Source organism: Echiichthys vipera, assembly GCF_963691815.1.
Source record: "Echiichthys vipera genome assembly, chromosome: 11".
Taxonomy (NCBI): Eukaryota; Metazoa; Chordata; class Actinopteri; order Perciformes; family Trachinidae; genus Echiichthys; species Echiichthys vipera.
In genome coordinates this window covers 16,081,557-16,095,621 of record NC_139836.1, presented here as the reverse complement: position 1 = coordinate 16,095,621, position 14,065 = coordinate 16,081,557, and the positions used below count along the sequence as shown (strand labels likewise).

Sequence of the window (14,065 nt, the reverse complement as noted above, 5' to 3'; positions counted from 1 at the left end):
CGCAAAGAAGGACGCAGAGGAAATTGAGCACTCTGAGGAGGTCTGTTTACCAGTTTAGTTATTTTAGACTGCTCATTGATATGGGTACACCTTAACATTTGTATCAGCTCTACTTTGTTGTAGATGGCCATCAACTGTACTTTTATTCTGAAAGATGCTTGTTTAAAGGGGTAGTTCAGATTTTTTGAAGTGGGTTTGTATGAGGTACTTATCCATAGTCAGTCGGTTACCTTCTGTAGATGGCATTCAGCACACCCCCAGTGTGGAGAAGCAGGCAGGAGGAAGCTTAGAGGTTAAGAAATGTACTGGTGTGGATGGGGGCAGCAGCAAAATGTATTTTAGCCACCAAAACAAGATCAGTATCAGATTAAAGCTGAAAAAATAAATAATTTTTTTCATGTTTGCTCAACACTATATTATTTATTGACAGCACAATGGGACAGACGATCTATGGAATAGTAATCTATCCCATGCTAGATCAACTACAACCGCCCGACAACCAATCAAAGTGAAGGAGTCTCTGATGCAGCGCCAATAACTGCTCATGAACTCCGATCAAATTGTGAAACTAGGCAGCGCTGATCAAATATGATTCGCATATTTCTTCCGTAAAGTGTTTTCAGAAACATAATTTAGAATACTGTTTAGCCGTAAAATTTGTATGTTTGTCAGGCCGGTCGGCTGGTGGGTGGGGCTTGGTTTCGGCTAGACTTGGTCACAAATGTTTGCGTTTTACAGCTAAAATTATAAATTATTTTATCAGTGGAGTTTGGTGCATTTGACAAGAGCCGACATAATGGCTTCAATTCCCTGTTGCATGAACTTAAATAGAGCTGTCCGACAGCAATGTAAAGTGAAAATATTTAAAATTTCGCATATGCTTAAACTGATACTTATTTAGGTGGCTAAAATTCATTGAGCTGCTGCCCCCATCCACAGAACAACGTCGCTTAGCATCCATGCCTCCTGTCCAGGGAGGATCTGCTTCTTCAAACTGGGGCGTTCAGACCGCCATCTTATACCCTGACTATGGTTGATATCCTCATACAAGCCCACTTAAAAAAAACTGAACTATCCCTTTAATTACACTGGCGATCAAAATTAGTTAATACTTAAAGTTATTATATTCTTGATTTATTCTGAAATGTTGTTGGGTCTGATGGGAAACATTATGATCGGTATCAAACTGGGAACAGACTGAACCCAAAGCGTGTAAAGAATTCAGTTAAAAGTGTCATGGTTTTGGGGATGTTTTCTGCAGCATGAGTTGGGCATCTTGTACAGCCACATAGCAGGTGAATGCAAATGTTTATATGAACCTCCTTCAGCAACATGCAATACCTTCACTGCAACTGTCTCCCTATCAGCTGCAATTTTCATACAAGACAATGACCCCTGTCACACTGCAAAACAGGTTAAGCAGTTCCTTAAAGCTAAGAATATTGAAATGATGAAATGGCCAGCCCAGAGTGCAGATCTAAACATCATAGAGAATCTCTGGAAAAAACGTGGCAACAAAGTAATGGCTAAGAGACCCCCTACAGTTACCAAACTGTGGAAGAGACTGAAGAAGAATGGACCAAGATCAAACCAGAGCAGTGTGAGAAACTCTTGATGTCCTGTGGGCGCAGATGTGCTGAAGTTATTTTAAAATCCTATAGCCCTAAGGAAACATTATTTAAATGTTATCTTCTAACACAGAGGTTACTGTTCTCGAATTTAGCTCACTGCTTTTTTTTTCTTTTTTTACAAAATAAAGGTTTTTGTTGAAGTTCCTTGGTTATTTAAAAAAACATGCTAGCCACAGCAGGTATTCTATTACATAATGAACACTAAAAAAATAACAGTATTGCAGAATAGAAATCAAGAATTGGTTCTCTAATCTTGATCTCCAGTGTACAAGCTTTATCCTTTTACAATCTCTCACTTTGCTAATGTGTTGTGAGTGCATTGAAAGTGAAATATCAGGCTCCAGGGGTGAATCTCACAGGCGGATGGTATAAAACATTTAATCATGTCTTATCACCAGGATGGTGCAGGGCAGCTGCCAGAGAACGATGCCCTACCACCACGGTTTTGCCATCAGAGAGGTGAAACCCAAGAGGGGAGGACATTTCTGCATCACAGAGCGCTTAATATGAGGTGTGGTATCCATGGAGACCACGTCCGTGACATAAAGACCTCCTCCATCACAGGGCATCTGAAATCTTCTTCGGTGACAGAAAAGAGCCATCCTCCGGAATCATTCATCTCCCAAGTGCCATTAAGAGTAACTTCACGCCGTATCTTTCTTGTCTCTGTCTCATTGTCTCTCTGTGACGCTGCTGGAGACCATATTGATTGTGGCAAACATATTGCTAATCTCACTGTTGTTTGTGTTGTTCCATTACGGTCTAGCTTTTAATGTGTAATGAAACAATTTCCTTTTAGTTACAGATCAAAGTGTCAGGCCAGAGGGGTAGTTTGGGAATCAGCATTGCTGGTGGGAAGGGCTCTATGCCATACAAAGACCATGATGAGGTGAGTGCGGGTGCAGCAGTGTTATCTCTTGTAACACATGTGCTCTTTAAGTTGAAGAAAGATAAGTGGCAGCCTTGAGACACTGAAGTCCTACAAGTACACATTCAAATTTACCAGCTAAAAAAGCTTTGAGCATATTGTTATTACAACTGTCACTCAGGCTAACATGTCTCTTTCCTTGCAGGGCATTTTTATTTCCAGAGTAAATACAGGGGGGGCATCAGAAAAAGCAGGGGTCCATGTTGGAGATAGATTGCTGGAGGTAAGCTTGGAATAATGTTTTCCCATGTTTGTAATTTCTGTTCATAATTTCTTGTGTGTGAATGGAAATCACATACGTGTACTTTATATTATTATTTGTCTCAACCTACTTCCTGCTGGTGTTCCTATTGTGACCAAGGGAGGGCAGTATAAGACAAGCAGAGGACACTCAGCTTGGACTTCCCTTAAATAAGTCAATATGAAGCCGAAAAATAGAAGACAACCTAACCACAATCAAAATAAAATCTGTAGAGTGTGACTCGATCCCTCACCTCTGACTCCTGCTCTTACTTTCACTAAGCCTGAATGTCTAATGCTACCATGGTCCTTCCAGGTCAATGGTCTCAACATGCAGACTGCGACCCACCACGAGGCAGTCAGCGCCCTAAGAAATGCTGGGAGCTGCATCAAGATGAAAGTACTCAGAGAGAGGCTGCTACCTCGAGAGATTTGTGAACCACACAAGCCTCATGATCCTCGGGACGTGACGGGCATACGGCCATGCAGCCAAGACTGTGGAGGCCAGAGATGCAAGCCCAAGATAGAGCGTGCAGAAGACTGTTTGTCCAAGAAGACTGAGGTGGTTGTCTGCAACGGCAACGGCATTGTGGGTGGTTTACGCAAATCAAACATTGTTTATACAATGTGCCTTAAACCATGTGTGAATTATGGAATATTTAGTAATTTTTATACACTTCTTTTCTCTTTGTCTTCTTGTCTTTTTGTGTTTCAGCCTGAGTTGGAGAGTGACTTAAAAAGGACCTTGTCTGAACCGGAGGTGCACACCTTAATGAAAATTGATTTACTTCAAGGGGGGAAACAGACAATGACGGTAAGCAGATTTCCTAATATACCACCTAGGCCTATTTCATCGTCTTACACTGAAACCTTATTAAAAAAATCCTGCCAAACCAAGCCTGTGACATTTGTCAATTTTCCTTCCAATCCCATTTCCTTCTCTGGCAATCATCTGACAGATCCCACGGATCATCCTCACACATCCCTCAACCTCAGATGAAGATGTGGAGCTCTTGACACAGATCCCCAGCAGAGAGTTACATGACTCTGACATTCCCGACAGACGCATACACTGTTTTGACAGCGCTTTCTACCCACCTTGATCACAGCCTCGGGGTACATACATGAAGGACACAGACTGTTATCATCCAGCTCTTTTTTTTTTAAATGTTACTGTGGTGGATTTGTGTAAAACAAAGCTTTGTCTGTCAGATTCAATGCTGCTAATAGTAGGATATTTGGTGACATTAAAGTCATTTGCAAGACTGAACGGAAATACTTTATTTTTATTACTAAAATCACAGTTTCGCCTGTGTAACTTCATAAAACAGAGACTTTAAAGCATGAACAGACTACTCTCTAATGTCCGAATTAATTCTTGTAATAATATTAAATACAGTCAATAAAAAATGGACACTGCTGGCTACCTCTACTTCTCACTACTGTGCTGTAAATTATGGATGTGCTGGTTACTAGTGGCTCCGCCTTTGACATTCTGAAGCCTGCAAACTTTTTTTTAGTACTGAGATAAAATGCCACACAGAGTGAAGTGAGTGCACAACAGGAAGTCCGAGCCCTGCTGAGTCCTGATGCAGACTGAAGATACAGTATATCCTGAATGGGCTAAATTCAGAACTGTGAGATTAAGCACTCTGCTTTTTTGAAAAGATAACAGACATCTTGCTTGTCCAAACCTGCCTTGTGCTACTTCACAGCTTTTACATTAGCAACAATTCGTTGTTCAGTTCATTGTTCAGTGTTCACATTCTCAATAAAGCACATATATATTAATCCAAGGAGCTTTTGTTTTCTTTGAGCTGTAGAACAGACAAAGCCATGCCGACATGTATGAACACCTGCACAATACAGCAAAAGAGCAATCAATCGATTTTTTGTTAACAGTGTGCCAGAAAATTTTTTTTTTGCTGGGGTGTTATATAATACATATCTCTTCTTCTTCTTCTTATTCTTGTGTGTTGTACGTTTATATGATCACATTCACACTGACATGACTGCTTGTTTTATCTGTGATGCAGTGATGACTGTCTGTTGGGTCATAATAATCTGGGGACACAAGTTGTTGGAAAGCACACACAGTGTGTGAGATTCAGTCAAGAGTCAATCACTGGCTGGTCCGGCTCATATTGTGAGACTTGAGTCTTCGACTGTCTCAAGAGGCGAATGTGTAAAGTAATTTGGAGTCAGAAGGAGGACAAGTCTGGATTTGGATTACTCTGTTACAAAAGTGTGACTCTGCAGACATTGGTTTTGCAACAAGACTGCAAGTTATCTGCAATTTAAGTGGCAAATAATGTTTCAATGTAACATACAAGCATGTGCACAAATATTTGTTACTCTGAATTCATTCATAACAATTACTGACTCATTGTATTGATTGTGAATTATTAAGTAATGATGACAGTCTTATGTAGTTTTAGTCGTGTTAATGTGTTAAGTCTTGACAACTTACATGTATATGCAGCCTTCAAAGACAGAATAACAGTTTACCTTTTAAAAATGAAACTAGAATTTGTAAGAAAAAAAACAAAAACAAAAAACACCCTTACTCACATTCAAGGCTCAGTATGCTTGGCCTAGATGGTCACACAGATGTGAGTTGATGCAAAATTGTTATGAGGTATACGTTTGGATCATTTATACTCCTTTTTCTCCTTGTAGCAAAGAAACAGCTCCTCATTGTTTTCTCAGCCCTTCCACATACGCATGGATAGAAAATGTTGGATGTGTACAGGAATAAACCTGTTGCGCAGGAACCCTCGAAAAAGGGCAGTGTCTGATGGTGTGACCTCACTTTGGTCTATTTTCAGTCTGGAGTAGCTTTTCAAGAGTTAGAGGGCAGTGTCTTTAAACCAAAAAACTGAAGAATTCATCAAAGAGCATCCTTATCTGCACTGACACATCGTAAAAAAGCTAGCTAAGTAGCATACACCCACAGTAGTAACTGGGTGCTGCTTTCATGGCCAAGGAACACATCATTAACTAACTGCATTACTGTTGATTTAAAAAAAATAAAACACAAGCACATGTCCTCTAAGTTGAAGCTCATCCTGAAGGCTATCCAAGTTATAGGCTAATGTTAGCAACTCTGGCAGCACTTGATTAGATTTGAGTAAGTTTAAAACTGCAGCAAACTAGACTTGTAGTTCTCCAGACCGGTCTTGGTCTCGAGGGTCTTATAACGGCCCAGAAAGTCTTTGGTCTTGATCTTGTCTCGGTCTCGGGTCTCTCGGTCTCTCGGTCTCACAATGTCTCGGATTTGTAACCTATAATATCCAGGCAGTCACAGTTTTTTTTACGCCCCCTTCAAGTGGTACCAATCACATGCATTCTGTGACACAGACGGTATTGGCGCCTGTCCACTCACGCCCCCCCTCCCCCTCTGAAGCACGGTCATTGATCCATGAAGGAGGACGCAAAATTTTGGCGAATTCGTCAATCGTCATGCTTGGTTTTACAGACCATAAAGAGTTTGTTTGCCACACTACTAAGAAGAAGAAGCATTCTGCAATTTGAAAATTTTGCAAAGCGTCCTTAACGGAGGCAGGAGGGACCACATCCACTTTCACCACACCCCTGGAGCCGAAACACCGGGAAACGTAATTAAGCAGCTAGCTCTGACACTTAGTTAGAAGTAACGTTAACCACCTCTCAAACCTCCCATGACCAAACAGATTATTTATGTAATTTATTATTGTGACTTATGTGTACTTACATGTGCAGCATTTTGTAAGCCTCTGCAGACTTTATTAACCCGGTGAACACTGAGTGTAAACACATGCTAAGCACAGTGTTTGACAATCGAATGGCTTTGACTTCAGCTAACGAAAGACTGAAGCATTGGTCTCTGTTTGGATTTCAGTGTTTCCCGCTGAAAACCGACCTACATGATCAACATGCAATGCAGCCTTATTTTATTATTATTATGTTTGATTGTGTGATATTGTATGTATAATAGTTAAGTCCTCTTCTGTGTGGCCCTATGAGTCTATCATGCCACTACAGCTGCAGAATGGTTTAGGCTATAGATTCTGTAGAGATTAACATCAGACCTTATAGAGGAGAAGTGTATTTTCTGTTTCTCGGTCTTGGTCTCGAGCTGAATCAGTCTTGGTGTTGACATGGTCCGTATTGGTCTTGGTCTTGGTCTTGTCTTTCTTGATACGCTCTGGTCTCGGTAGTGTCTCGGTCTCGGTTTAGGCGGTCTTGACTACAAGTCTACAGCAAAACCCAGCTGTTAGTCATCCTAAAAACTTTTTTCTTGTATCGTTAAAACCTAATGTAACAGACACAGTGTTTGAGCGAAAGTTGGCTTAAAGCTGCAGTCAGCAAGTCCGGCAGATGGAGTTTGTTTGCAACTCTCACAGCCCTCCTCCACTACCAAGGAGCTCCTTCCCATCGAGTGCTCGTCAGTGCGTGTGCACCAGATTCCTGTGAACGCGCCTGTTTCTTCTTTCATCGATAAATGGCATGGCATTATTAATTTAACTGATCCATTTTATCCATAAAGTCTGTTTATCTGCAGTTTTCTTAACTTGATTTTCACAAACTTGTATTTAATTAGTTTTGTTTCTCTGTGGAGGGATTTCTTTTAATATTTGACAATTATCTCACTACATAATGATAAACACTGCACATCTGAGACATACCTCCGCTGGTGTTGACTATTTGTATTCCAGTATCAAAAAATTTCCTTGAGGCTAAAAGCAAATACTTAGTGTTACATGTTACATGCCAGAAATCAAAGCAAATAGATGAGACTTTCCCCCTTTTCCACAGACATTGGATATTAATCAGGGGAAACAGGATTATATGAAAATGATGTCATTGTTTAAGGCTATAATTTAAGATTTGCTGCTATTAAAACAGCTTAAAATTTGATGGTCATAAGAATTTACATATTTCATTTCAGGCGCTTGTCAGATACTTTTAATTCAGAACCCCTTTGGATAACTACAACATAACAAGACTCCAGAGAGTTTACAAGACCAGAGGTAAAATAAAGAGGAATAGGCATCGGTGTCAGTGTATGCTTTGTCTGATTGTGACGTTCTCTGTGTGCGGCTGCCACATTGAGACAGGGGGACGGGAGACAGCAGGGTGGAAATTGACAAGAACAGCTGTGACAGGAATGAAGAATGTAGTGTACTTAAAGGATTAGCATCCACTCCAGAGGTCTGCTTTCACTCACTGATAAGGGAAGAGAACTCGATATACAACCTCAAACAAGCAAGCAAATTAATTTATTTCAAGTCGTTATTGGAAACAAGCAGGTATATTTGTGACGTCAGTCTGCATGCTGGCAGGGGTTTATATTCTCTGCTGGTTGAATGAACATCATATATTGTTCAATTTAAAAGTGGTGTTCTCTGTCAGACAGAGATACCTTTATTCAGTTTTCTATTCATTGTCATTTCAACAGCTTCACAACACAATACAAGCTCTTCGCAGCGGACCTTCATTTATGTTATATGAGGATCATAAGGAGAAGAATAACAAATTGACTTTTGACTTTTTTTTCTCCATCAGCGGAATCATTGTCATCGATACAATTATCTCCACCTCTCTTATCTTTAATCTGAGGTCAGTCAGCCAAGATATTTGTCATTTTCAGCACAATGTCAGTCAGATTGTGTCAGTATATAATATATGAAAGGCACGTCCTGGGGAGAAATACACTACTTTGGAGACAAAAGAAGTTTATTTCAGAAACAAAAAGTCAAGAAAACTTTCCAGGGACACAGTGTTGTGTTGTCTGTAGCTCAAAGCGTGAACATTGTCATTGGTGCCCAGCAGGCTGACTGCTGTCTGCAAGCTATTTGTGGCTATTATGTGTCTATAAAAGGAAATCTGCAGGGCGATACACGCACCAACACTAATACACTTTGAACTTCGCCAGACAGGCTGAAACGGGTGCATCTTTCTTTCCGTATCTGATTTGATCAACATTTTAATTCTTGAGAGACGTTTTCTCTAAGTCTGGACACAAGCAACCCTTTTGGATGGAGAGGCATTTGAAGCAGAAATGGACAGTTTGAATAAGAGTCTGGGGAAGGTAAGATGGTTTGAAAATAGATGTTTTCTGCTTTTTCTTTTTTCGAAAATATGAACCAGATAACCTTCTTGGTGATTTAGCTGTAGAGCGGAAGTTATCACTGACCTTTACTGTCCACTGACCGATGTAGTTACAATGGTTCTGGCTTTAAATTCTGTTTTAGATGAGGATCAAACATCAAAGCTAAATTGTAATGACTTTTTTTTTTTTAACAATTAACTTCCCCAATTGTGCCCTCTACCACCTGCTGCAACCTTCCGGGCTTTCACACATAAACACATAGATACAGTATATACTCAGACACTGCTACTTGATACTTCTCCTGTGTTTTCCTGTCACACAAGGATGAAAAACATTTATCAAACTGCTTTTGAATGAATTTAAAAGCACAGGAAAAAACCAGAAGAATGAATGTAAATGCATCAGTGCTGACATGTTGTGAAAATTGCATGTATTACAACTTTAATACTTCACTTTTGTAAGTGTACTGCATTTGTGTATGTGAGCAATTATGAGATGTTAAACAAGCCTGGCACGACTCTGAAAAGCATTCTTCATTCAGGAACATCCACATTTTCTCCCTCAGTACGATGTAATTGAAACTTACATCCATTGATTATAATAAGTGCATTTTGTTGTTGGTTTTGTCCTTTAGCCTGAGATTCGGAATCATAACATTTGTTTATAATCAGAAAGAGGTGTGAAAACCAAGTGTGCGCGGTAGCAGCTGGCTGTTGGCTATATTTGCAAGCCCTATTTACTCTGGTGGGAGGGGGTAGTGTGTTCATCTGTAATTAAAGTCTTCACTTAGTGACACGCCCAACTGTTTATGCTTTTATTGCGGCCACTCAGATTTCAGATTGCATTTTCACATCTGTGGAACACAGCGGTTTCAGATTTACAGCAGCAATTGTGCTCTTACCTTGAAGAGGAATAACTCTAATACTCAATGTGGCACTGAACTGAACCAAGGGCAAACACACGTGAGTGAACATGTGAATAATAATGTTAAACTTATGGACAGTATAGAGTGCTGCTTAAAGTTGAACTTATGTTCTGCATTACACAAGGAATACCATCCCTTGCATTCATTCAGTAGTATGTTTCATTTAAGTGTATTTGCCACTTTCTGGTTGTCGACTGTTTATGAGTGTCCCTTTTAAAGGTCCCCCTCATAGGGTGGTCTGCTTCAGAAAATGATTTAATGCTGCTTGTATTCGGTCTTTGGGACGAGTCCGACATGCCACAAGAAATAACTGAGTGAGAACATGAGTGAGGTGGCATGTAGCACAGCGAGCCACTGGTGACTGGAAATGCGATCTACGGGGACGGCATGACCTCGGCAACACTAGACGCCATTAAAACTTCAAGAGGGCTCCGTGGGGCAAGTAGGAAATGCTCACTATGACCTTTCACAGAATAAACTTACTCTGCTTTGACTACAGAAGACAACAGAAGACAGAAGCAAACAAGTAGGTTACACAAGAACATAAATACATAAACAAGTTTAAAAGATGGCACATGATTATTTCAGCCAAGGCATTTGTTCAGTTTCTTTATTTATAGCAGATTATAGATACACTGGTATCTGTTAGATAAATATCTTCGCCCTCAGAAGAATGTAAACCTCATCAGGATCAGGAAGTAGATGTCACAAAGGACAGGGGTGGAAAAATAAGTACTCTCCTTGGCTTAAGTGATACCACAATGTGAAAGCTCTAGCTACATATCCATTGCATACCTGTTCATGTCTTCTGCTTCTATGGAACTGGACAAACAAATAAAACCAGTATTTTTGACGTTCAAGGGAAACAGAAAGATAGTTTTGACAGCACATAACACAGCACCTACTCCTCTACGTATTTTCTTCTGTGTGATTCCTCTATAGGCATAAAAATGTCTACGATTTTCTATATTGTATCTTTCGTAATATAAAAAACAGCTGCCACAATTAATGCTTTACATTCCATCCTTGCATGTCATGTTAACTTTGCACTGAAGTTCTTATAAAATGATACTCAGTTATTTTCATTTGTAAAAGCGCTACTTAAGTAGGGCTGGGAAATAATTCAATATGATAATTTATATTCTTTCAGTGGAATTGTATTGTGATGAAATCATATATCAAAATAAAAAGTTATTTTGTCTAAATTGACAAAAACAAGCACATTAACTCAAACTTCTTAGAAAAGGCTCTCTGAAACACCTATGGGAAGATGATCATTTGAAAATTGCAGTTTTGGATTAATAATCAAAATAATAATATTGCCCAGTACAACGCCCCGGAAATGTATCATCAAAACGATTTAAAATTGTCTACAGTACATATTCTCTATATAATTTCTATGGTAATCTCGTAAAAACAGCAGCTGTACTCTTATCTCTCATCTTCAACCGCTTATCCGGGGTCGGGTCGTGGGGGCAGCTCTAGCAGGGGACCCCAAACTTCCCTTTCCCGGGCCACATTAACCAGCTCTAACTGGGGGATCCCGAAGCCTTCCCAGGCCAGTGTTGAGATATAATCTCTCCACCTGGTCCTGGGTCTTCCCCGAGGCCTCCTCCCAGCTGAATGTGCCTGGAACACCTCCCTAGGGAGGCGCCCAGGGGGCATCCTTACTAGATGCCCGAACCACCTCAACTGGCTCCTTTCAACGCTAAGGAGCAGCGGCTCTACTCCAAGTTCCTCACAGATGGCTGAACTTCTCACCCTATCTCTAAGGGAGACTCCAGCCCCCCTCCTGAGAAAACACATTTCACCCGTGACCTTTCTTCTACCGTTCTTTCGGTCATGACCCAGCTTTCATGGCCATAGGTGAGGGTAGGAACGAAGATTGACCGGTAGATCGGGAGCTTTGCCTTCCGGCTCAGCCAACCCCCACCGGGAACTAATCCGACTTACTGCCGAGGATCCGGACACAGCTCTCGCTTTGGGTGTACAGAGATTGGATGGCCCACAGAAGTGACCCGCTCACCCAATACTCCCGCAGCATCTCCAGCTGAACTGCTTTATAGAAACATTTTCATCTTTTGGCTGATTTTTACATTCTGATCCTTGTATGTTATGTTCATTTTGCAATGAAGTTCTTATTAAAATTAGAAAATATTCAGTACTTCTCATTTGACAAGTATAGTAAATCACACAGAAGTTAACAAAAAATGTCTTTACCTAATATATATATATATATATATATATATATATATATATATATATATATATATATATATATATATATATATATATGTAGTGGAGTATTAATTTCTTGAATAAAAAATTCTTACCTTTCTGGCATTTTGACACTTCTCTTTAATCTTAAAGCTCCTGAACACCGCCATGGGTGTTTTCAGTTAACTAGTTGATTTTACCTCTTCTCAGGACTGTGTGGGTGTGATTCACTTGTTAAGGAGGGACAAATTACACCTTTATCATTCTTAGTGGTAGACGGACGTTTATGACCTCATAAATACCCATCAAATTCTGATCAAAGCCCCACCCACCTTCAATCCAAGCAGAGGTCCAATCAGCCAGAATAACTGAAATCACCTGCGTGGGTGTTCAGGGGCTTTAAAAGCTTCATCCGGAGCTAAAAAGAGATGAGATGGAGTTTCAGTTATCCGTTCTGAATACTATGTTATTTGTGCAAGGAAGATTAGCGTCACCAGTAGTATAATCAAACCAGCCGTTTCACTTGCGCTGTTCACTTTCTCGTTAAACGCGTTGTGGGAGGAGGAAGCTTCAGAGGTCAGGCAGCGGGAAGAGGGTGGGACTTTGGAGGGTGGCGGAGTTAGAATAGCTTTAATAGAAAACTTGCTGTCTTAAAATATATCGTTTTTGAGACTTCTAACATCATCGTTAGAAGATTTTGGAAGTTTTTCTAAGTTGTATTTGACAGTTCTTAAACTTGTGAACATGTTGATGTCAGAGGCATTTCTGTACTATTTAATAACAGGATGGAATGGACTATATATGTCCCCGGTAATTACCTTTCAAATTAATTAAAAACATCTCTCCACGTGTGCAGCTTTCCTCTCTCTGCCATATATAGAATAGGTGTGCTTTTGCTTTATACAGCAGATAACACCTCAGAATCATTTTACATTTTCAATTACAGACAGTTCTGTCGCTGCTTCATTCACTATATTTAAACATGTTAAAACACACTCACCAAATATACCGTCCTTTTGTATGAGGTGTTATAATTACCTTGACTCAGACAAAGTGTGTTAATGAGTGCAGCAGCAGCCCTGCTCCACCTGTTGAATCTGCTTTCAAGCTTAAAATTGACAGAATTTTCCTCCAAAATTTAAAACTATAATGCAGTGCTTGTGGATGACCTCTCATGGTTCATGAAATAATCAACAGATTTATTCAAATAAAAAGAACGAAAGACATGCAGTCAGACTAAAGAACAATGTCAGTTTCTCTGTAAAGCTTATTCAAGGACAGACCACTGCACAGAAAATTGTGTAAAATATATGTTATATATGTTCCCCTCAGATTAACACAGTGAAACTGTACATGAAAGGCTAAAAAAAGACTTATATCCTGATTCTTTGGCTGTGTCTACATCAACCTAAGGCGGCTGTGTTATTAACAGAGTCTCAAGTACGTGCTACAGTAACCTCCACTGATTAGTCCAGGAAATTTCAGTGCCCTCACCCTCCATTTTGCATTGTGGAGATTACCTGTCAACACTGTGGACAGAAGAGGTGTGATTAGTAAGAAGCAGATGCTCTGTTCACCAGTATGTGCTTTGATTGCTTCAGTGAGAATAAATAGGAAATGTTTTTTTTTTTACGTATTCAGACTATTGAATTCCATTTAACAGTGATGGGAACTGTGTTGTCACCTTAATAAATAAAAAGCATCATAGGCAAAGGCTACATGGTTCAACACTCTCCACTGTATATTGAGATGCAATCGTTTTGCTATCTAATGTTCAGGAACTCTTGGTGGCAGATTTTTAACACTTGCTGGACACCCCTTTGGAATAAGTTTTCATCCTGCTGGGTAGTCTTCAGGCAACAGAGCTGGTTAGGTTTAGGAAAATATATTTTTTGGTTAAAGAATGTTTGTAATGTGCCAATAAGCTATGTAGTAGGCTACATGAACAGCGGTCTCCTGAGTGAAAGTCCTCTCGATCTCCTAGCGCTGCAGTCAAACTGAAAGCCTGGTGCGTGACAGACGCTAAAGGG

At 40.0% G+C, this 14,065-nt stretch overlaps 1 protein-coding gene across 3 annotated transcripts in view; it reads left to right on the top strand.

The window, feature by feature from the left end:
• Window positions 1–8,706: 8,706 nt before the first annotated feature.
• mlip (muscular LMNA-interacting protein) overlaps window positions 8,707–14,065 on the top strand; it is a 28,994-nt gene continuing 23,635 nt past the window's right edge. For all 3 annotated transcript variants that reach the window (XM_083922936.1, XM_083922935.1, XM_083922934.1), the window contains exon 1: window positions 8,707–8,872. In XM_083922936.1, coding sequence (XP_083779062.1) covers window positions 8,843–8,872 — 30 coding nt within the window. In that variant the 5' untranslated portion in view covers window positions 8,707–8,842. The remainder of the gene's footprint in view (window positions 8,873–14,065) is intronic.